This window comes from Musca vetustissima, unplaced genomic scaffold, assembly GCF_032173495.1.
Source record: "Musca vetustissima isolate MV318-11 ecotype Yass unplaced genomic scaffold, APGP_CSIRO_Mvet_v1 utg327, whole genome shotgun sequence".
Taxonomy (NCBI): domain Eukaryota; kingdom Metazoa; phylum Arthropoda; class Insecta; order Diptera; family Muscidae; genus Musca; species Musca vetustissima.
Genome location: NW_026882053.1, coordinates 69,978 through 95,071, shown reverse-complemented (window position 1 = coordinate 95,071; position 25,094 = coordinate 69,978). Strand labels below are relative to the sequence as shown.

The window sequence follows — 25,094 nt, the reverse complement described above, 5'->3', positions numbered from 1 at the left end:
CTACACTATGATGGAGGGTATAAAAATCCACGTTTATAGTTCTGAAAGTTCACGATTATAGTTGATAGTTTATGTACAGGAACAAGAGTCCTTGTTTTTAAATATGCAATCATTTTCAGTCAAAGCCATTTTTGCTGTCTCACTTCGATGGAAGTTTATTTAAATGGCCACCATTAAAAGGTCTTCTTGTTGGGAATTTCTCTCTCAACTTTTTGTGTTGCCTTCCTCCTGTTCAATCATAGCCTTCCTAACCTACCTTCCTAAGATTGCATTGAACACATAGAACGCCTTACCCGTGGTTTGCCTAAGCCAACAACTACAAGTTCATTCCATTCCCAGTGGAAAACTGTCCAATTCCAAATTCCATTCTTCTCTAGCAGTGTCTTGTTCTGTAGACCTACAGAGTCAGATAATGTCCTTCATCTTCACCACCTTGAATTTGATTGTATCCGTGATTAGGGCTTCTTGATACGTCAGTCAAACTGCACAGCACAGATCGGTAGGGTTCCCTAATTGTAGGAGGTGATATAAATATAATACCTCTTCGTAGTCCTGTTTGTTGAAGTTGCCGAACGCACCGAACGCACTATCTGCTGTTATCTTACTCATTCGTGAAGTCCGGTTATTTCTATTGGGATTCACACACTTCACGGATGATTCCGAAGCTGTGATCGTCTTCATAATAATAGAGTCAGCTTTGACACCCTCAATCGATGGGTTCTCGTGGCATTCTCATTTGACTTGACGCTGTCCTCAACCTTCTCATATTATCAGTCAACTTTTCCTTTTTGTGAAGGAAGTGGAGGGAACGTCTAACTTATCCTGAGGGGTCAGCTGTTCGCTGTTGTTTCTCCACTTCATGTTGGCCAATATCCTTGCTCACTTCTTCCACCATCGTGGCAGCCTCCTCAATCCTTCGGCACTCTAGGAGAGTTATGTCGGTCTTTCTATAATTTTCCTATTCAGAGTTTGATTTCGAGTCCCCGCCTGTCCCGAGTCATTTTCATAATATTTAACGGAAATATTTTCTATTTTTATACGAACATTTTATTTCTTTGAACCCCATATTCATGATTTTACTTCTCTCTTCTCTCATTTCAGAATGCTGCTCCGCACTCAACAACGACAACAACCGAACACCTTTGCCTTAACCTCTCTATTAAGCACATTTTTGGCTGCCTTGGTGATAATACCCTCTGCTCCGGTGGCATGTTATGTCATAAACCCCAATAGCCTAACAGAGGTACGACAAAAATCCCTCAACTCACCAGCATCGCCACACTCACCACTAACTTCAAAAGTGATATTTGAAAGTCCTAGTGTTGAGAATATTTTCAAGGACTTCATTGTCTCAACAAAACCCCTGACGCTGCGGAAATACTCCACCCGCCCCAAGACAAAGAAAACTAAAAAGGATTCACGTATCTACTATATACCCATACCTCCGATGCCGTATCGTTTTATACCAGGTATTGGTTATGATTATCAGCCAATGAAAATTAAACCTCTGCTGGTAGAACCAACCTCGGCGGTGGTGGAGATACCAGTGACCACCACAGATTATCCCAGCTATGGAAATTATGGTGGCAGCAGTGCCATGCAAAATCCCTATAAAAATTATCATCAACAGCTGCAAAATTCATATCTTCAGGCAAGTCAGCAACAACAGAAGCCACAGTACTTTGATACCTCCTCGAAACTGCCTACATTTGTGGACACAACAAAGCCGCCAGCAAAACCAACCACAACCTCACCCAGCAGCGTCAAGGCGGAAAGTAAAGTTTTTCGTTTGGATCGAAATGATTATTACTTTAATGGACGACCCTTCCGACTGCAAGTGGCCCATGCTGGACCGAAATATAATTTAACGCCACAAAATCTGAAATCATCATTTTATTTTAATAAAAATATTATTTATTAAGTTTTTTATTACCATCTACTTTAATTTAGTATGTTACGAACGAAATTTAACGAAACTAAAAATATTTATGTGTTTTTGTTTTATTTTTGGGGGAATAGAGGGTGGGATTTTTAAAGAAATTGAATCATAAAAAACTGCATACGAATATTTGTAAATAGTGGTTCACATTCCCCTCTATATGAAATGCATCCGAACCACCTGAAATTGTAATAACCATACATGAGAATAACACAAAATAACATTGTTTGGGTTTAGAGCCACACTAAAAAAGCAAGAAACCGAACCATTTTACAAAATTTAAAGCGGCTTTATTCCTAGCGGCTTTATTTTAGCTGGAATAAAAATCGAGTAAGATGTAGATGCTTTGTGGAAGCCCTATTCTTAATGACAATGTGTGGTCTCACATATTTTTGAAAAGTTACACCCAATGAGAATTCAAACTAGAGACAACTCGGCTAAACAATCCTGCCTGAAATACTCAAATACCGAATGGGGTACCAATTCGGTTGAAAAACGTGTCCAAACACCCAAAAATACCGAATATTGATCGTACCGTTATATGGGGTTTACATCAATATTTATAAATATTGGAAGGAACATTTTCTAACCAATCAGAATTCCGAAATATTAAATTACAGCCGATTTAATTGAAATGTATAAAAAAGAAAGGTATACAAATTCAAGGAGAAAACGATGTGTCCAACCTTAAGATACTCAGGTGTATTATGCTAGGATCTTGAATATTCCGAAGTGACATTGGTATGTAGAAACATGGACTTGCTTTTTTAGTGTTGATATTTAAAATGTTCTTTGAAGCGATTGTTTACCCACAAAGCTTCCAGAATGTCAAATAACTGCCACTTCGTAATGCCAAAGAATAGTCACTTCGGTTTAAAAATACATCTAAATGGGCTGGATTCTAATATAGGGGAATATACCCAATGATCGGCTGATTTTTATACCCTTAGCCTTATGGCTAATTAGGGTATATATATTAAAATAGGCCTCATCGAAATATTGGTTTTAGACCCCAATTGTAGTCGAAGTTTAGCATTCCTTCCCCTAAGAAGTCTTATAACGACGTCTTCGTAACAGACATATTCAAATCCTTAAGTTCCTTAAGAGTCCATTTATGGTGATTACCCCCAGAAGTGGTGATAGAAATTTATTTTATCTCATCAATCATAGCCAGAAAAGCGTTACCTTGCATCGGTACCTTCAGATTTGGGCCTTACTTACTTAGCTGGCTTGTTAGAGAACGGTTGTTCCATAAGTCGATCTTAAAAAGGATTTCGAAGCGCGTCGGTCTTGTGCGCATATCCTCCCATTTGAAAGACCATGTTCCGAGATGTTGTCTTCTACTTGATATTTCCTTCTAATTCGTGGCCTTCCCCACCGTAGTCCCTGCAGCACGATACGACTGACTATGTCGATGTCCTCGTATAGATTGTGAAACTCGTGGTTCATTCGACGCTGATATTCACCGTCGACGCTGATTGCCCCGTAGATCTTTCGGAGCATTTTTCTCTCAAACACCCCAAGTGCTGCCTCATGTGCTTGAGCAAGTACCCATGCTTCAGATCCATATAACAGCACGGGTAGTATCAACATCTTGTAGAGCGTGTAGAGCTTTTGGTCTGCCGAGAGGTGGCCTTGTTTCTACACTGCTTACTTAGACCGTAGTAGCATCTGTTGGCCAACAATATCCTTCTCAGTATTTCAAAACTCATGTCATTAGTTTCATTTATGGCGGCACCAAGTTATATAGAATCATTAACTACCTCGAAGGTGTAGTTCTCAAGTTTCACAGTTGGTCCATGTTTACTAGACGTCTTGCGCGTAGATACCATCAGCTTGGTCTTCTCGCCATTTACTGCCAGACCCATCCTTCTCAATTTGCTCAAAGGTGGCTTTTTCAGCTCGCAATGTTCGACCCATTATAACGATGTCGTCGGTGAGTAATAGGTGTTGTTTGGTGTACATAGTGCCATTTCTGTTCACCTTAGCGTCTCGTAACACCTTTTCCAGCAGGATGTTAAAAACTGTCCATTCGGACTTTAACTGCTGACTTTGTGCCACTTAAAGTTATCCTGCATAGCTTTATGCCTCTGAACGGTTAGGGCTGTCGAATGCGGTTCGAGGAATATGTGGAATGTGTCGATGTGTTTTTCGTGAGTCTTTTCCAGAATTTTGCGCAGAGTGGAAATCCGGTGAATGATGGATTTTCCAACCGCACACATTGGTATGGTCCAATAATGTCATTGAACATTGGCTTCAGTCGTTCACACAGTACGCGGGGTACAACTTAATATGCGATTGGAAGAAGACTAATTCCTCTATAGTTGGCACATATCGTCTTGTCTCCTTTGTGCACGGAACACAGGATGCTGAGGTTCCAATCATTGGTCATACATTCCTCTAGCCATATTGTACTAATCAGCTGGTGCATGCTCCTGACCAACATCTGACCACCAGTCTTGAATATTTTTGTTGAAAATACGTTTTCAGTTTTCAATCGACTCACTCACCTTATAAGGAAAAGAGGAACTTCTATAGCTTCTCAATCGAAGTATGTCAGATATTCATATACACAATATGAAGTCTGATATAGCGAACAATTCTTCATTATTAATATACCGAATCAGCACTAAAATTATATTTTTCGTTCTCGTTGGGTGCCAAATCTCCTACCAAAAAAAATAGCATGTCATAACTCCCATATAAAAGATTAGGGGTTTAGAGTTTCAAATAAAAACATAAATATTACATTGACAGAATTCGGGCACACTCTGCAAAATGTTATAATCATATGATTGCTTTACAATACCTTTGTATTGTATTGTACTATCTACTATAATGAATGGACCAATCGTTTTCACTTGTTTATGTATAAACAAAGCCTTTTTATTAATTTTGAATTTTGAATGAAAGTTATGTCGAATTTACGGATTTACATAAATTATTAATACCTGTCGATAAACAATTAATTAGCGAATTTTAAATAGTGGCACAGAGTTATAAACTATTCGATTGTCAAAATTGATGATCCAAATATTTTTTATTGTTGCAGTTGATGAAAACGCAACAAATTGAAAACAAAGCAAAAAATACAAATACGTAATTTATGATAAACACAAAAATATATTTTTATGCATATATGTCAGAGAATAATTTATTATATAAGTTTATTATAAGCATCAACAAAAAAATTATACATAAACAATATTAAAGATTTCTGTTTATTGGGGGAGGGATATTTTCGGTATTATTTTTTTTCTGTTTCGTCAAATCTTTATTTGTCCACCACTTAATTAACTCTAAACGTTTTCAAAGTGTGTTTGAATAATAATATCATCACGTTTAAAATTAATTATCTGCGCAGATTTGTTTTGTCTCCGGTTTCTGTAGCCAACTAATCGATCTGTCCATTTGTCATCTATCAAATTCACAAAACAAATAGTCATTTCTTATTTGTCGAATAAGAAATCCGTATCATATTTAAATGAGAATGCATAACAAATGAATTATTGAAGGTATTGATTATGATATTTCAATTTTGGAGAAATTCCGAAATTGAAAGTCAAACACCATTTCCTGAGGACGAATAAATAAACACGTCTCAAAATTTAAACTCTTTTCTAAATCGTCGTAAGCGGTCTTCAATTAATGTGGATTTTTAAAAATATAAATATTTTACCTCGAAGTTTGCATTTTGTTATAGCCTTTACTATAAGGCTCATTGTGCCACTTTTTGGTGTAGACCAATATAACAGTGAGTAGGAGAAGTTGGGATTTTCATCAAAAAGGTGTCATATTACATCATAGTTCAGGAAATTTCCGCCAGTTGCGCTGGCATGTTTGTAGCATATACATGAACCATGTTTAGTGAATTACAGATAGTTATCAAATACACAATCCGCGCTGATAAACACCCTTATGTTTTTAGTATATTCCCACGGTCGTTATCAAAAACACAATCCCAAAATTGTTTTGTACTCCACGAAATACTGGCCCTAGAACAACCTATTAGTACACCGATCGCCATATCTGGACTATCTGAATCGATCTAGCGTTGCGTGTTCGTAAGTTTTCTCTATTATATGTTTTTCCGAATAACACGAAATTATATGCGGAGATATGACCAACAAATAAGCTTGACATTTTTTATGATAATCGGTCAATATTTTTCATATTGTGTCGTGTTTTTCAAATGGTGTTGATATTACCATTACCATACAAAAATTTTTAGATGTAAATCTGTGCTCGTTATCAACGACTCAATTCACCACACATGGTTGGTATATATGCTTCAAATATGACAGCGCCCCTGGTGGTAATTGCCTGAACCAAAATGTAATATGGCACATTTTTTGAAGCAATTCCCAATTTCTCCCTACTACGATGCATTCAAATTTTCAGTATTTTTAAGATTTTAGATACTGGTTTCAACTGTCACGAGTAATTTCGGGATTGTTCAAGTACAGTTTTCCAACCTGCGTTTAATTTGGTACTTTGTTTTCCCCTAACAGCAATTTACCTATATAAATATCCCCATCGACCATATCATGGTGAACGGTATAAAACATTCGGTCCAACTTAATTTTTTAGCTGTCTAAAACTATACTTTTTTTAGGTATCATCATACCTGTGGATTTTTATACCCTCAACCATAAGGCGAAGTGTATGTTAACCGCCATATGGTGTTCAATCGAAACTGTCACACATGATCAGTTTTGTTAAAGAAAAAGGCTATAATATTTTTCGAAGTCCTTCTTCCACGTACAACTTTCGTTGGATTTGGATTGCCTACACAAAATAAAATAGTCGATTGCTGTCTTGTTTCGGGCTCTTTGTGGCTACATTAAAATATGGACCAATAAGAACACGAGTTAGCAAATTACATTTAACGACGTAACTGTGACAGACCCGAAGAGGTGCGGGTGTTATTTTAACCGGCAGTTCACTGAGCACCCCGAGAGTGACAAGGCAAAAAGGGTTATTATATTTCATAAGGCACTCCGAGGCGAGGAGGTACCACCATAATTAACGAAGAAGGACGTTCATATGTCTTCAAAAATGTTAAGTCATTCAAAGCGTTGGGCTCGGACGGAATTCATGGTAATTCTTAAGCAGTTAGATGAACCCGGAGTTTAGTATTTAACATCAGCTCTCAATTTGTGTTTAACCACCCACATAGTTCCTTAAGCCTGGAAAAAAGTCAAATTGGCCACGCTACTGAAAGGCTTCCAGAATCGTACAGGCCAGTTTCACTCCTGTCGCCAATAGCAAAAAATACAACAGGTACTACTCCTCTCATCGTTGAGAAGCAGTAATCCTACATCAGCATGAATTCCGTAGGAGTAACAGTACCACAACTGCATTACACATCATAAGCAGAGGACTTAACATAACAGCCGTGCAATCGAACCGATATATGGCACTTGATCTGTCGAAGGCCATCTATACTCTCACCCATGCCAAGCTGTTCGAGGACACGGAGAAGACAAATCTCCGTCCGAATTTGAAACGTTGGATAATCAACAGTATGTGTGAACGCTAGTCATATGTGGAAGAAGAAGAAGTCTAAACCACGTAGAGTAAAAGAGGAAGTTCTCAAATATTCGGAACCACCGGTAGCCAATAGAGTTGGGTTATTCAGGAACGAACTAGTTCATTGGAACTATTCCGAGAAAGAAACGATCGGAACTACTTCCAGCTCTTTAATTAATATAGTTCCTTTTTCTGATTTCGTTCTTTTTTCTTTTCCTTTTTTCTAATTTTTTTCTGATCTCGTTCCTTTATTCCCATATTCTTCATTCGATCGTATTTCAAATTGTTAAATTTTATTTTTTTGGATTAAATATTTTTTATTTATTTATAAAAAAGTATATTGTGTTTATCGTCCTGCATTTTTGCACAATTTTCAATTTTTGCATTTATTAACAAATCAACACGGATCTATGTGAGCAAAAAAAAAAACAAAAAGAACGTTGAAAGAGAGGGATTCAAAGGAACTATGTAGGAGTCGGAAATATATGGAGCAAAGGAACTGTATGGAGCAAAGGAACTGTATGGAGTAAAGGAACTATATGGAGCAATGGAAAAACGAAATAAAAAACGATGAAAGAGGGAGAGAGATTCAAAGGACCTAAATAAAAAAACGGTGAAAGAGAGAGATTCAAAGGACCTATGTAGGAGTCGTAACTATATAGAGCAAAGGAACTACATTACGGAACTAGTTCCTTTTTAAAAAAGGAACAATAAAGATCGATCCGCTAAGTGGAGCAAGGAGCAGGTACTATATGGAGCAAAAGAACTATATGGAAAAAACGAAAAAAAAAACAAAAAGAACGATGAAAGAGAGAGATTCAAAGGAACTATGTAGGTGTTGGAACTGTATGGAGTTATGGAACTATATGGAGCAAAGGAACTACATTGAGGAACTAGTTCCTTTTAAAAAAAGGAACGAAAAAGATCGATCCGCCCAACTCTAGTCGCCAGAGAGATCGTAATATATGTAAATGATTATACGTTCATGGTGTCGGGTCCAATTACTGATGACATTTGTGAAGGGTTAAACTTCTACATATCAGATCTTGTGCATTCCTTCCATCTGAGGAATATCGAAATATTCCAAATCAATAGCCACACACACAGGAGGACCACATGTACTTAATGAAATGAAGCTCCCGCTTAACAAAATGTTCGATGGCGAACTGATTCCGACCACAAACTAACCCATGATACGTGGTCGATAGCATTTTTTTCAAGTCGTCTGCGCAAGCCACTGTTTTATGCGATAAGCTAAGAAGCAGGAACAAGGTCCTCATGTTGCTGGCCGGCAGCACTTGGGCGCTGACAAAGAATCCTTGTTGACCTCTTATAAAGCAATAGGCCGGTCAGTGGTAAGCTATGCGGCACCAGTGTAATTTGCGAATGTAAATGATACGCAGAAGAAAGAATATTCAGACCTACCAGAATGCCGCACTGAGAACTGCAACAGGGTGTCTCCTCATGACCATCTTCACTGGGAAACGAAGATCTTACCCGTCTATCGACACAACTATATGTTGTCGATGTAGTACTTGCTTGGGTGTTATGCTCCGGAACACCCCTGTCATAGCCTTATGGCCAGAACTCCCACCCAGACATATCCGGAGAAATCTTCACGATCTAGAGAGAGCGGTCCAAAGGAACAATTCTGAACATCTAGATCAAGAAACTTATCAAGCAGGTCTGAACGACATTCACAAGGACGCAGTCGTTCATGCAGTAGAACAATGCCGTTTGAATACCATAATCGGAGACCACCCCCCATCCATCGCAATAGATGAGAAGCAGCTGCCCCGACAAACACGAGTAATCTTTGCTCAACTATGATCAGGATGCTGCAACCGCTACACTTCCTATTGGGCTTGACTTGACGCCTTAACCTACCTAACGTATGTCCTGCATGTGGACTAAGATCACACGACACGTTGCACCTCTTCAACTACCCAGCTTAGACGGCTCAACAAATGGACACAACTCATTTAAGTTACAACATTTTTATACCCTTCACCACACTGTGGTACTATGTCTTTGTGTATATGTTTGTAACAGGTAAAAGGAAACGAGATAGACACATGGTTCCTTTTGATTTATGCATGTCCGTCCGTCTTTAGATGTTAAATTGTAAAAAAAGTACAGGTCACATTTATGATCCGATTTAGATGAATTCCCTATATATCATTCGATTTGCACGATATTTGGCATAGAGTACTGAATTAGGTGCAGAATGATGAGTGCCAAATTTCGAGAAAATCGGTTCAGATTTAGATATAGCTCCCATATATAGTTTCGTCCGATTTAAGGTAAATGGTGCACCAAAGTCCCTATGTATCATTCCATTTGCACGAAATTAGGCATAGAGTACTGAATTAGGCCCAGAATGATGTATGCTAAGTTTCGTGAAAATCGGCCCAGATTTAGATATAGCTCCCATATGTATTTTCGTCCGATTTAAAGTAAATGGGTCTCCAAAGTCCCTAAATATATTTCGATTTGCATGAAATTTGGCATAACGTACTGAATTGAGCTTAGAATGATGAGTGCTAAGTTTTGTGAAAATCGGTTCAGATTTAGATTTAGCTCCCATATATATATATATATATATATATATAAATTTCGTGAAAATCGGTTTAGATTTAGATATACCTCCCACATATATTTTCGTCTGATTTAATGTAAATGGTGTACCAAAGTCCCTATATATCTTTCGATTTTCATGAAATTTGGCATAGCATAATGAATTAGGTCTAGAATGATGTGTGTTAAGTTTCGTGAAAATATTTTCGTCCCATTTAATGTAAAATGTGTCGTCCGATTTTACACAAAATTGACACTAATTTTGCACAACGTACTGGAGTTAGAATAGTCTAGAAGTTGGATATAAATGCGTCACCAATGTGGGTCCAATCGGCACAAAATTTTGCACTACGTACTGAAGTTACTATAACATAATGTGTGGCAATTTTAGTTGAAATCGGTTAAGATTTAAATTAATTTCATAATTTTGTCCCTGGTCCTTTAAAAATTTGACGTCTGTTAGGATTCAATCGTTGGATATACCCAACGTGGTGAAGGGTATCATATAGTCGGCCCCGTCCGACTTTACTACTTCCCTTACTGGTTTAATTTGGAAATAGTGGAACCAGTACCATACAATTCATAACCAATAATATTATGTATTTTGCTACAACTACCATCAAAATGCGGCTTTAACATTAACAAGTGAATAAGCGTTAAGTTCGGCCGGGCCGAACTTTGGATACCCTCCACCATAGATATACTGACAGGCACTAGAAATGAAAATATAGGGAACATACCAAAAATTGGACCTATACCGACATTTGTATGTAAACTATAAAACAAATTCCAGAAATTTTTAATGGATAATTATGCCCTCAGCCTTATGGCTAATGAGGGTGTATACAATTTACACCGTGAAAATGTGCCTCATCGAAATATTGGTTCTAGGCCCCATGTTTCTTTGGACCAAATCCGTTTCAGAAAATTTACATTTCATCCAAACTATACCAATCTTATTATTTCTTCCAAACTTAGTTCAAATTCGAAGATGTGGAATATCGGTCCACTCCTTCTGGTACCTCCCACACAGGGGCTAGGTTTAAATACGGGTTATAGTTCATGTATTGTTCATTATCGAACCTTACGTTCTACTTTTTTATCTCGATATCCTCCACAGGTGATATGGTTACAACAGAGTCTTAGAACCAAACCCAAAACGCGGAACAAATTGCATAACTATTTTAATATAAAAAAGGGGCTATATGGGGACTACCCCAAAAAGGGGGTGCATATTACAAATTTTTTGTAGAGAAATTTGTTACCATATTCGACTACAAAATACCAAATTTAAGCGAATTCGGTTGAAAAGCGTGCTGAAGAACCTCAAAATAGCGAAAATTGGGGGTATCCTTATATGGGGGCTACCAGAAAAATTGGAGCTATATATATAATTGGACCTATATTTATAATTTTTGGTGGAGATATTTGGCACCCAATAGGAACCAAATGTACCAAATTTCAGCGAAATCGGTTGAAAAACGCGCTCAAGAACCCCAAAATACCGACATTTGGGGGTACCCTTATATGGGGGCTATCTGAAAAAATGGACCTATATTCATAATTTTTTGCGGAGAGATTTGGTACCTATTAAGAACTCAAAATACTAAATTACAGCTAATTCGGCGGAAAAATACGTTAAAAACCCCCAAAATACTGAAAATTAGGAGGTACCGTTATATGGGGGCTACCAGAAAAAGTGGACCTATATTTATAATTTCTTGTGGAGACATTGAGTACCCAATAAGATCCTAATGTACCAAATTTCAGCGAATTCGGTTGAAAAACGCGCTCAAGAACCCCAAAATACCGAAAATATGGGGGGTACCCTTATATGGGAGCTATACCTAAACGTGGACCGATAAAGCCCATCTTCGAACTTGACCTGCCTGCAGACAAAAGACGACTCTATGCAAAATTTTGGCGATCTATCTCAATTCGTTTAGACGCTAGAGTGATTACAACAGACAGACGGACATGGCTATATCGTCATAAAATTTTACGCTGATCAAGAATATATATACTTTATATGGTCGGAAATGATTATTTCGATGAGTTACAAACGGAAAAACAAAATTAATATACCCTCCATACTATGGTGGAGGGTATAAAAATACTGAAAATGGAGCGGGACAGTAATAACGAAAAACATCTGCGACTAACGAAAAACATCTGCAAAGATGTTTATCGCCCTCCAAAAATCCGGTATAACGGAATACTTCGGGTAGAAAGGCTAAAACATTTAAAAAAAAAAACAAAAAAAAATGGCGGTACGATACAAAACATCCTATAAGTGTTAGCAACCTATGTGTAAATTTAAAACACAGAAGTGGTCCGGGCTAAAGCTCCACCATTTTTGTTCGGCATGACAAATACCTTGTGCCTCTTTTACTCGTTATGTCTCAATTGTAATGGAATTAACCCTTTGCCAGGTAAGTTCCCGAATTCATTAGAATGTTAATTTGATTTCCTAACATGCATTTGACCGATAACAAAACATTGGCGAATGGTACCGCAGCCTTGTGCCTTGTTGCATTGGACTACATTGTCAAGGTAACTGTTGTTATTTGGGACGTATCTACACCAAAGACTAAAACAGGAACGTAAAACGACAACACATGCTACGAATTCAGTAACTTCTAATATTTCCCAGGTTGAAATTGAATTTTCAAAAAGAAATTGTTAACCCTAGAAAAAATTGTGAAAAAACCAATCATTCACACCATCCAAAATGAGTGAAGAACCTAAATTACCAAACATAAGTGAAGTGGTATTAAATCCAGCCACAATATCGACTAAAAATGATCCAATTATTGAATTTCCATCAAGCTCCTCCAGCAATCAACCAACTGCTTCCCCACCTCCCCGGACAGAGAGTTCCAAGAAAACCGAAGATGAACAAGATGAAATTGTGACCATTGAAAATGTTACGGTGAAATTCCGACTCGCGATTAATCAAGTCATCGCCCAAGTCTATCCAAATTGTATGACATTGGGTGAAGTGAAAATCGATATTGGACGTCGTTTTGAAGTGTCACCGGATTTGTTGAAACTTTCTCAGCAAAATCGTGAACTATCGGATGAATGTCGTATCCGTGAAACGGAATGTGATGAATTTGGTATACATGAATTTGCATTGTCACTAAAGGCCAATTTGGAGAAGCGTCAAATTATTTCGCCAAGTGAGGAAGATGTTAGCGACAACGAGGAGGAAGAGAGGCGTAGAGAACCCAAATTGGATTTGGAAGTTTATTATAAGTAAGTGGAAAAAATAGTTTTTGTTTTCGATTTCTTTAATTCTTGTAGTATTATTGTTTTTGTCATTGTAGCAAGCATCGCCTTCCCGACTTCATCACCGTTTATATACCCGCCGAAGATTCTCGCAATGGCAAACCGAAAAATATTGTCGTGGAAATACTCAACAAAGCCATTTCGAAACCATTTTTGTGTGGTTATGTGGACAAGAACACGGGTATGTTGAAAAGCTATAAAAATATAAAAAGCTTTTATAGATTGCCGAAACATAGAAGAGCTTTCAAAGATTATATTTTTTGTAAAGAAGTTCTGTCAATAGAATACAGATAAGCTTAAAAAGCTTTTATGTGTATGTAAGTTTCTTTATAATTTCCATAAAAGCTCATATAGATGACATATGGAACCTTTTCTTTAAATGGAGCTTTTTCATACCTCTTCTATACATAGAAGAGTTTTCAGAAAATCTAAAAATAAAAGAGCTTTCAAGATCTTCTATACATATACAAGCTTTCATAGTTCTTTTATACATAGAAAAACTTTCATATTTCCTACATACATACAAGAGCTATCATAACTCTTCTATACATAAAAGAGCTTTCATAACTCTTCTATACATAGAAGAGTTTTAATAACTCTTCTATACCTAGAAGCTTTCAAAGCTCATTCATACACATTAAATCCTTATAGTACATCTATACGTAAAATAGCTTTTCTAAACCTTCTACACACATGAGAGTTATTCAAAACCTTCTATACACAAATGACCTGGAATAACTCGTCTATATACGTAAGAACTTTTCTAGACGTTATATACACAGAAGTCATTATATAGCTCTTATATGCATAAAAACCCTTTATTTTCACTTCTGTATATAGAAGAGATTCTACAGTCCTTCTATATATAGAAAAACTTTAATTGCTCTTCTGTATATATAATAGTTTTTATAGTCCTCCTGTAGATTTGTACATATAAAAGCTTTTAGACCTTTACATACTTTAAAGGAGATTTTATACCTACTCCTTTTATACCTTCCGTAAAACGAGCTTTTAAAGTTTTCCTATAAATATAAGAGCTTTTATAGTCATTCTATAGCCGTACGAGTTTTTAAACTCGTCTATAGACAAAAGATCTTTTGTAGCTCTTCTACCGACACAAGATCTTTTAAAGCTTTTCATTTCATAGAACAGCTTCAATAGCCCTTCAATACATCTAAGAGCTTATATCCCTATATAACTTTGATAGGCTTTATATACATCCATAGAGCTTTTATATCAGTTTTATAGATAGAAGAGCTTACATAAATATAGATAGAAGATCTTTTGTAGCTCTTCTACCGACACAAAAGCTTTTAAAGTTTTTCATTTGATAGAACAGCTTCAATAGCCCTTCAATATATCTAAGAGTTTTTATATCCCTTATATAACTTTTATAGGCTTTACATACATCCATGGAGCTTTTATATCAATTTTATAGATTGAAAAGCTTGTATAAATATAATAACTATTATAGAGCTTTTAGAGCACTACATATAGCGATCTTTTTTAACTGCCCATAGCTCAACACAGAGTAGAGTTTTCATAACACTTGTAAGCGTAGGAGAGCTTTTCTCTACATATGAGAGCTTTTTTAGTATATAAATACTTTTAATGATCGTTTGTAGCTATTGGAGCTTTTAAAGTTCTTCTATAGATATGCGACGTTTCAAAGTTCTGCTAAAAATTTTATGCGTATGAGAGCTTTTCTCTACACATGAGAGCTTTTTAGTATATAAATGCTTTTAAAGATTGTCTGTAGCTATTGAAGCTTTTAAAGTTCATCTATAGATATGCGACGTTTCAATGTTATTCTACAACGTTTATGCGTATGGGAGCTTTTTTAGTATATAAATGCCTTTAAAGATCGTCTGTAGCTATTGGAGCTTTGAAAGTTCTTCTATAGATATGCGACGTTTGAAAGTTCTTACATACGTAGAAAAGCTTCCATAGTTTCAGCACCATATTCAGTTGCTATGGAATACAATGAAGATCTTTTAAAGCTCATCAATGCATCGTATTAAAGCTCTTGTATGTTTTGAAAATATGAAGAAGCTCATCTAGGGGGCACACAAAAGCTCTTCTCAACCCTTCCGTATCTCTTCTCTTTAGGTATCGAATACTTAGATGCCTTCACCCAAACTGGCCCTTTTATCAATAAATGTAAATACAATGGGCAGCTTTCACGGGATACTCAGACCATTGAGCACAAAGTGAAGCTGGTGGTAAGTAGGACGCCGACAAACCGTTTAGAATTGGATCTACACATCCTCAACGTGTTTTCCCCCTCCCTCTTAGGACACAATGCACGATCAAACTTCACAATGTTGGTTGGATGGCAATAATGTTCGCTACTGGTCTGAAGCTACCGACTATTATATAACAGCGGGCCAGTATATTACCCATGCCCAACAGGAACGTGTGAAAAATAAACTGGGTAAAATATGTCTAATACAGAGGAATTTTCGACGCTACAAATGGATGAAATGGATGCGTCAATGTGCCGAAGAATATAGGTAACTGCCGAGGCAAAAATGTTCCGTGTTCAATTTTTATTTAAAAGCTTTCAATTTCTAGACGCTTGGTGGCCAATCGTTTGGCCGAAGAAGAGTCATTCCAACAAGTCCAAGAACGGCGCATTAAACGTGAACAGAGGGCCAAACAATTTCCGCGCACTCAAGATGATTTCGATTTACTCTATGGTGAGGTACAAAAATGGAAAATGGCCGAATTGAAACGTATTGCCAGTATGTATGAGGGTGCTGCAAGGGTGGCCGAGGTCAATATTCTGCTAGATAAAGAAATACAGTTGCTAAATGGGATCGAACGACAACGTCAAATTGTCTCCGAGGCTATGAAAGATTTTCGCCAAGAACAAATGTTAAAGAAAATGGGTGAGCCCATTAAATGGGTGGGTTATGGAGGTGGGTATTTGTGATATTTAAGTTGGAGATTTTTTAAAAATTCTGCAAATATTTTTTATAGATACCGTTATCCATTTGGATTTGCTGAGAACTCAACGGGTACGTTTCCTAACCGAAATCTATAAGGATCTACAAAAACCCCTTAAGAAACCGGAACGTTTGGAGTTGATAACAAAAGTTCGTGAGATCTTGGTGAATGAACAGGATTTTCCGGATTTTGGAGAGGTAATATTTCCGTATTTTGTGTAATAATTTTATTAAGTAATCTCTTTCGTTTTATAGCTTTTCGATTTATTTGATCGTGAAAGGAATCTTCTGGTCTATACCAAACATTGTGATGTGGAGATTTTGCGCAAACGTCAAAATATACTCTTTGTGGAGCTGATTAAATTCGATAGAGAACCTAAAAAGCATAGTAAGTATGACAGAAGTTTGCTATTTATACATGGATCGGATACATAATGTTAAGAGATCCATGATGAGAAACAATGGAAAAATTCCATATATTTCTGTGAAAATCTAGCTCTATATTGATAATGTTCTGTGGATATACTTAAGAAAACCCCAAATGCCAATGGTAATAATCTCGAAAATACCGAAAATCTTTAAAGGTTAGGATCGAAATGCTGGGTAGGATCGAAATGTTATTTAGATACGAGAGAGAAAGACTAGACTATTGGTTTCATAAAGGCCTTTATTGATTTTGAAATTTAATTACTAAGACATCCTTAAAGCTAGGACATCTGTCCAAGTTTTAATATAAGCTAAAGAAAAGATGACAGGACGTTTGGGGAGTTAGAGTCGCCGATAATTATTCTAAGGCAAGGCAGCATATTACAGTGAGAAACCTGGATAAGTACTGAAGCAAGGAGACGAAAGATTTTATGGTAAGAGATTTGAATAAGTACTCAAGAAAAGACATCACAGGGGTCTACTAGAAGAGATCTTAATAAGTACTGAAACAAGGATACCAATGTAAGAACTTCAGCAATATAGGATTCTTCTAAAAGAGCTCTTAATAAGAACTCGAGCTATGCTACTACAGGATTCTACGCCCAGAAACATATAGACTCAAGCAAGGATACTACAGGAATCTAAGCACTCAAGCAAGTCCTCAATAAGACCTCAATAGGTACCTACTTTATATTTTGCGACGACGAATGTTACCATTTGAAAATTCGAAAATTTAAATTAGAGCCACTTGAGTCAGGAAGGGAGAAGTTTACTTCAAAATATCTAAAATATGGTCTTATCGGACCGCATCTATGTGGCAGTTGTGTGTTTCGTTCAGTCTATATGTGAAAAATTAACTTTAAAATAGCTAAAGTAGAGACACAACGGACCACACCAATGAAGTAATCGTGTATTTCCCTGTATTTTAAACTCAATCCAGTCCTGCATCTCCAGGTTATAATAAATTGAGTAAGCTGTGTTTGGATCTGTACCACAAGCTGGACATTCTGCAAATTGTCATCGATCCTTGGCCGATAAGAATTGAAACAATTGCACCATTCTGAACGTAGTGAAGGCAAAACTGTTGTATGCTCTTTTTTACGCTCTTTTTCACACAAATTAGTCTCAAAGAGAGTGCGCGGGAGGATTTATAGGCTCGGCCCATATGTATACTATTCAGACCTGTTCGATACCATTCCAGATCTATAAAGGTTCTCATTTATATCGTTGGATCTCTTTCTCTCCATATCAAAGCAACAACAAAATGTATTTGTCAGCGCCGGGGACATAACGATCTCTATACCATTTGGGGCGTGGAAAACCCCTGTTTTACTCTACATGTTTCGACTTCTTGTTCCGGAACTCCAGGCTTTTGAGTTAAGCGCTACCCACCCTCGACCGATAAGAATTGAGACAATTGCACCATTCTGAATGTAGTGAAGCCAAAACTATTCTACAACTTTTGGCTCAATTCTACAACTTTGGCTCCGCTGCGATAAGTGGCAGTATCAGGTAGAAAACTGTTTTTTACATTCTTTTTCACACAAATTAGTCTCAAAGAGAGTTCACGGGAGGATTTCAAGACTCGGCTCATATGAATACTATTCAGACCTGTTCGATACTGTTCCTAATCTATAGAGGTTCTCATTTATATCGTTGGATAGCTTCCCCTCATGCTGGGAGATTAATACCTCAAGAGTCTTCACTACTGGTGAATTTGGCCTGTATGATTCACCTTCGATGGCATGCTCTCAGTAACGGGACCATTCGGCCCATTTCTCACTCTTCGGTAACAAGTAAGACATGATTCCGTTCTATTGAAGGTGTTTTAAATCTGATTATCAACTTCTCAACACTTTTCTTGCAGCGGTAGTGTTAAACCCCTGCGATCGTTGGGTCTTCACTATGGTGAGAGTATACTCTACATTATCTTTCCGAACCGAACAAGTTCAATGAAACAATTCCTCGAAAATAATGATCGGTCCTAGGTCCGGTTCTTCCGTTCGACTAGTTCCTTTTGCTCCGATCACCTAATTCAATCGATCCACTTGTTTATTTAGATCTCCTCGTTGATTTGGAAATATAAGGAACTATGGAACTAAAGAATTCACCGCTTTGGGGAAGATATTGCCCACCTCTACCTTTAGTCTTGAAACTCCTTTTGGCTGCACTCAATAACGCGCACAGACCCGCTATAAAGTTAAAATAATGAAGTTTATGGATTCATGCCACACGTCTAATTTTTGACATCTGTATGTTGACATTTCAGTATTCAAAAAATTGCGGCAATTGCACTCTGCAATTATTCGGGCAATATTAAAAAAACTCAGGCAATACTGAAATAAAAAAATTTAAAAAAAAAATAACTCGCGATGTTCGAAGAACAATTAATAAATTGCATAGAACAATATCCTTGCCTTTACGACAAAGGAATGAAATCCTACCGCAGTAAAATAATAAGGGAAAAGTCGTGGGTTGATGTTGCGAGATGAATAACGAACTTTATGTGGGTTAGGAATTCGACTTCAGGCTCATCAAGTTGGCAGGAATAAGTTTAATAATGTGAGTTCAAATAACTTGCGTAACACTTTGGGCCAGTCGCTTCACAGAGCCTCTTAACTATTGCCCACAGTTAACTCGTATTGGTTCCAATGTTTTCAGATTAGGTTCAGAGGTATTGAAATCCGACGGTTAGTCTTAATATTCCACTACTTACACTTCGAAGAACTTTTACAAAATATCTACGCCTCTTTTCCAGAACAGGGTAATCGCATGTGTTGGGTCTGTAAGCAGGTCAAGCCCTATTCTCAATTTGCCATACGAACAAGACAATTCCAGGTGGATACCTGTAAGAAATGTTATTATCTAAAGGTAAGAGTCCAAAATAATATTTTAATATTTAAGAAAACCCATTAATACCTCTTCAAACTTCAGGTGGCATCTACGGAAAATGTTGTGTACACAGCCATTCTCAGATCCATACAACGCGATGAACGTAAGAAGCATTGCAGCAGTTCGATGGCATTTATAATGCAAGTGGATGATATACGCCACATCGTCGATCAAATATGGCATGGTCATTCCGTATTGAGTAAATGCAATAATTTGTCAAGATTGAGGTAATTAAAAAATCGGCAAAGTAAATTATCCGAAGAGTAAATAAAAATAAAATTTTCGTTTTTTTCAGGTTACCCCGCTGGAACAAAAGCGAAGAATGGTCACCATGGAATTGTATTTGCCTAACGGACACGGAGGCCCGCAATCATAATCGTGTTGAAGATTTGGAAAGTGTTTACGATCTGAAGACCCGACTCGAGGTGGCCAATCGTCATATGTTGGCGAAAAACGCCTTCCACAATCTGGCCTCAGTTTCGGTGGAATTTACTGAAACCGGTCAATGGTGGAATGTGGGATTGAATCGTCAGCGTAAGGTACGCATTGATCATATGACCACCGGCACCGGTGCAAAAGGTATCGATATGAGATGTAAGGATAGTGCCGAAGATCGCGATTATCAATTGGGTAAAATTATGTGAATTGAAACAGAAAAAAAACATATTGAAATAAATTAATTAAACTTTATAAAAAAAAATAAAAAATCGTTCAGTTCGGCAGGTTTACATTTTTAAATCTTTAATTGATCGGGGTTTTACCATGGTAAATTGTAGGCAGAAGGGTTTTTCCTCCAAAAAAAAAATATTCTTTAATATATCCAAGCCTTGGTGGCCTTTGGAAAAATATTCTTTAATATATCCAAGCCTTGGTGGCCTTTGGAAAAATATTCTTTAATATATCCAAGCCTTGGTGGCCTTTGGAAAAATATTCTTTAATATATCCAAGCCTTGGTGGCCTTTGGAAAAATATTCTTTAATATATCCAAGCCTTGGTGGCCTTTGGAAAAATATTCCTTGGTGGCCTTTGGAAAAATATTCTTTAATATATCCAAGCCTTGGTGGCCTTTGGAAAAATATTCTTTAATAAATCCACGCCTTGGTGACCTTTGAAAAAAAATATTCTTTATAAATCAACGCCTTGATGGCCTTTGGAAAAATATTCTATTTCCCATTGGTTTGATTATGGTGGCGGACACAAAGATCATTATTTAATACAGGATAATCTATCCTATGTGTGTCCTATGAGGACTCTGTACCATATAAATAGCCGTCTATTCTATAGAAAATCTTGTAAAGGATCCTCTACCCTATAGAGGGCAATCCAAACCAAAACCTCTTTTATTTATTTCTGAATTATTTAAAATACTTTGCATATTTGTTTGTGTTGTTTTGGTTGAATTTTTTGTTATTAGATTTCTTGTTTTGAAATTTATTAAATAAAATTTTAATAATAAATTTTAAACTAAGCATAAAATTGTATTTCTTATTTTCATCTGATTGTGTACTATTGATATTCTTCATGTTCTTTTTCTCTGTGGATCGTTTTATATAATAAAATAATTATAACAAAAAATATTCAAAAAACAAATACATCAATGTATACACACTTTCTAGTAACAATTTCTTGGAGGGTTTTAAAACTAAAAACATTTGTTTAATTTTATTTATTTTTTTGTTTAATGATTTCAAATCATTGCATTGATTTTTGTTTTGGATGTTGTTAACTATTTAATTAGGGCTTTAAATTTACTTTCCAAATATTGGACGCGTTTTAACAATTTATCGCTGGTATTGAATTCATTATAGGGTATGGGTATTACTTTATAGCCACTCTTTTCCAATAGATCAAAACTTAGGGTCGTTATGCCGGTGGCAGATTTATGCGTGCCATGACAAATGTCATGATAATCGACAACCATTAACGCAACTCTGTAATAAGATGAGGGGACATTTTTTAAATGTACTTCACATGAAGAATAACGAAAATGTACGACTTACTTAATGGCATCCTTATGTGTTTTGTCCAGTGGCAAAGGATTACGTTTGTTGTCGAATACACACATGGCATCTGAAAAAAAAAAATAATAAACAAATTAAAATAAAATTTCTCAAGAAAATATTCTTTACAAATCTAGGCATTTGGGTCTAATAAATATCGAAGAAATATTCTTTAAAAATCCACGTCTCTTTGGGCCCAATAATTCTTGAAAAAATATTACATCAAAATCCACGCCTATTGGTCTAATAAATCTCGAAGAAATATTCTTTAAAAATCCACGTCTCTTTGGGCCCAATAATTCTTGAAAAAATATTATATCAAAATCCACGCCTATTGGTCTAATAAATCTCGAAGAAATATTCTTTAAAAATCCACGTCTCTTTGGGCCCAACAATTCTTGAAAAAATATTATATCAAAATCCACGCCTTTGGGTCTAATAATTCTTAAAAAATATTCTTTAAAAAATCCACGCCTTTGGGTCTAATAATTCTTAAAAAATATTCTTTAAAAAATCCACGCCTTTGGGTCTAATAATTCTTAAAAAATATTCTTTAAAAAATCCACGCCTTTGGGTCTAATAATTCTTAAAAAATATTCTTTAAAAAATCCACGCCTTTGGGTCTAATAATTCTTAAAAAATATTCTTTAAAAAATCCACGCCTTTGGGTCTAATAATTCTTAAAAAATATTCTTTAAAAAATCCACGCCTTTGGGTCTAATAATTCTTAAAAAATATTCTTTAAAAAAACCACGCCTTTGGGTCTAATAATTCTTAAAAAATATTCTTTAAAAAATCCACGCCTTTGGGTCTAATAATTCTTAAAAAATATTCTTTAAAAAATCCACGCCTTTGGGTCTAATAATTCTTAAAAAATATTCTTTAAAAAATCCACGCCTTTGGGTCTAGTAATTCTTAAAAAATATTCTTTAAAAAATCCACGCCTTTGGGTCTAATAATTCTTAAAAAATATTCTTTAAAAATCCACGCCTCTTGGTCTAATAATTCTCGAAGAAAAATCCTTAAAAATCCACGCCTCTTAGTCTAATAATTCTCGAAGAAATATTCTTTAAAAATCCACGCCTCTTGGTCTAATAATTCTCGAAGAAATATTCTTTAAAAATCCACGCCTCTTGGTCTAATAATTCTCGAAGAAATATTCTTTAAAAATCCACGCCTCTGGTTCTAATAGTTCCCGAAGAAATATTCTTTAAAAATCCACGCCTCTTGGTCTAATAATTCTCGAATAAATATTCTTTAAAAATCCACGCCTCTGGTTCTAATAGTTCCCGAAGAAATATTCTTTAACACTAGAACGCCGAAGACGGTCATTTTGACTGCTTTCCAATTTCAAGTACAAAAGCAACTGTGCATTTAATGACACTTTTTTAAATTTGGTGAATTTTTTATAATAAACGTAATTCTATGAGGTACAAAAAGTCACCAAATTTAAAAAAACGTGTCATTAAATGCACAGTTGCTTTTGTACTTGAAATTGGAAAGCGGTCAAAATGACCGCCTTCGGCGTTCTAGTGTTAAACATCCACGCCTCTTGGTCTAATAATTCTCGAAGAAATATTCTTTAAAAATCCACGTCTCTGGTTCTAATAGTTCGCGAAGAAATATTCTTTAAAAATCCACGCTTTTGGGTCTAGTAATTCTTGAGAAAATATTCTTTTAAAATCCACGCCATTGGGTCCAATAATTCTTAAGAAAATAATCTCTAAAATTCAACGTCTTTGGATCTAAAAATATTGAGATAATATTCTTCATATTCTTCTTTTTGGTCCTAATATTTCTTGGGGCATATTCTTTAAAATTTCACGCCTTTAGGCAGAATATATCACAAGAAAATGTTCTTAAAAACCAAAAAAAAAAATACTCACCAATTAGAAAACCCATTTTACTATCAACCAAACTGCTAACATGATTCTGCGATGGCAATAGACTCTTTAGGGCATCCAATAGGCCATTGACCAACACCTGTTTCCCCTTGGCATGAGCCATTGGAACATTATAGATTACACTATCGGCTGGTATTAATTCACCCTTATAATCGGTGGCCATCATCTGAGCATAACTATTCAAATTTAACAACTTCATTTTAGATGTAGCATTCAGACCAGTCTTTTCCGATTGTATTTTCTCGGCAAATGATTTACTCAATACACTTTCCAACTGTTGATTTGTACTCAAACCCAAAATTGTCATAGCCCAAACATGATTCAGCCAATCGGAACTTTTGCTAAAATCTTGTTGGACAATTGTTTTGGCCAGTTTCTGTTGCACCTCTTCCAAATTGGTCGATTTAAAATTCAACATGGCTGAGGTTAAGAAGAGAGCACTTAAATCTTGTGGCCGGCAAATGTCGCTATGTTTAATTGTCCATTGGGTTAGAGATTCCAAAATATCTGAAAAATTAAAAAAAATATATAATCTCTATTTAGACCTCTTTCATAATTTTGTGACTTACCCAAATCCCGGTATTTCAAAATACCCAAACTAGTCAAAATGGAACCAATCACAGCCGATTTGTCGGTATTTTTTGGCAAAGCCACCTGGATGTCCGCACACAGTTTTGCCGCCAACACTGAATCTTGGAAATTTAAAGTAGCCATGGCATAGAAAACATCACCACACTGTTTCAAATCCAAATGTTCCGTTGAACTGCTAATGTTGAAAGCCAACGAACGTAGCAGGGGAGTACTACGTCTTTTACGTGCGGCCAGTGTGCTCATTACCTTCACCATTTGTGGTAAACTAATGCTAGCTATCAGTTTAGCAGCTTCATCATCACCGGCAACACCCAAAACTGTATTCAGATCATCCGTACGAAAACCCGAAATACGTTTTTGCGCATTATCTCCCGATGCTTTATCGCCGTTACCATTCTTTGGGACCGTACGTCCGAGCATACGGCATACCTTTAGGAATCGAGGATCATTTTCAAATTCATTTAATTTAACACGATTGATGCTACTCCATTCGGAGAGTATGGATACAATACGAAGGGCATGTTTGCGTGTCAATACAGTACCACCTTCGGTAATACCCAATAGGCCATTAATCGTCTTGGCATTGGTAATGCGTTCATCTACGCTTGCTCCCTTTGGCGAAGTGGAGGTGGAGGTTTTCGGTGATGACTGGGATTCATCTTTTTGTAAATTTTCAAAGGCAGCAGCAACAAGGGAGTCTAAAATGAATTAAAACACATTTAAAAATTAATCATCATCCCTAAATTATTTAAAAATAAAGACTCACATTTAGGATTTTTGGTGGCATCATCTGTGGCTTTTGTGGTTTCGCCCGATTCTTTGCCGGCACCAGCAGCACTAGTGGTGGTCATTTGTTTTGTTGCACCACTGGCAGCCTCAACGGCAGCCACATTCGAACTTGATCGCATGACACTGGCATTGCCAAATGCCGCCCGCCTAAACAAATGGCTGGCCGTGGTTGTATAGAAACGTAAGCCCATCATCTTGAGGTTTT

At 36.4% G+C, this 25,094-nt stretch overlaps 3 protein-coding genes across 3 annotated transcripts; 2 read left to right on the top strand and 1 right to left on the bottom strand.

Moving 5' to 3' along the window:
• The first annotated feature begins 1,102 nt into the window (after positions 1-1,102).
• On the top strand, positions 1,103-1,938 carry LOC133328197 (uncharacterized). The gene has a single exon (XM_061536751.1). It carries the CDS (start codon positions 1,103-1,105, stop codon positions 1,919-1,921), a length of 819 nt encoding a protein of 272 aa, XP_061392735.1. The 3' UTR covers positions 1,922-1,938.
• A 10,841-nt stretch (positions 1,939-12,779) lies between these two features.
• LOC133328195 (IQ and ubiquitin-like domain-containing protein) lies at positions 12,780-20,249 on the top strand. The gene is made up of 10 exons (XM_061536750.1): positions 12,780-13,306; positions 13,378-13,520; positions 15,449-15,561; positions 15,635-15,852; positions 15,914-16,260; positions 16,322-16,485; positions 16,543-16,675; positions 19,472-19,584; positions 19,648-19,832; positions 19,901-20,249. Exons 1-10 carry the CDS (start codon positions 12,780-12,782, stop codon positions 20,247-20,249), a joined length of 2,292 nt encoding a protein of 763 aa, XP_061392734.1.
• Positions 20,250-21,331: 1,082 nt separating this feature from the next.
• Positions 21,332-25,094, bottom strand: LOC133328194 (FAST kinase domain-containing protein 4). The gene is made up of 5 exons (XM_061536749.1): positions 24,886-25,094; positions 24,079-24,790; positions 23,492-24,016; positions 21,606-21,675; positions 21,332-21,536 (listed from the first exon to the last, which is right to left on the bottom strand). The coding sequence occupies exons 1-5, from the start codon at positions 25,081-25,083 to the stop codon at positions 21,332-21,334; spliced, it is 1,710 nt and encodes a 569-aa protein (XP_061392733.1). The 5' UTR covers positions 25,084-25,094.

Coding starts and splice junctions, on each gene's coding strand:
- LOC133328197 (XM_061536751.1), top strand. CDS start 1,103: ATGCTGCTCCGCACTCAACAACGACAACAACCGAACACCTTTGCCTTA.
- LOC133328195 (XM_061536750.1), top strand. CDS start 12,780: ATGAGTGAAGAACCTAAATTACCAAACATAAGTGAAGTGGTATTAAAT. Junction 15,562..15,634: donor AGCACAAAGTGAAGCTGGTG/GTAAGTAGGACG, acceptor CCTCCCTCTTAG/GACACAATGCACGATCAAAC. Junction 15,853..15,913: donor CAATGTGCCGAAGAATATAG/GTAACTGCCGAG, acceptor TTCAATTTCTAG/ACGCTTGGTGGCCAATCGTT.
- LOC133328194 (XM_061536749.1), bottom strand. CDS start 25,083: ATGATGGGCTTACGTTTCTATACAACCACGGCCAGCCATTTGTTTAGG. Junction 21,676..23,491: donor TAAAATGGGTTTTCTAATTG/GTGAGTATTTTT, acceptor TTTTTTTTTCAG/ATGCCATGTGTGTATTCGAC. Junction 21,537..21,605: donor ACACATAAGGATGCCATTAA/GTAAGTCGTACA, acceptor ATCTTATTACAG/AGTTGCGTTAATGGTTGTCG.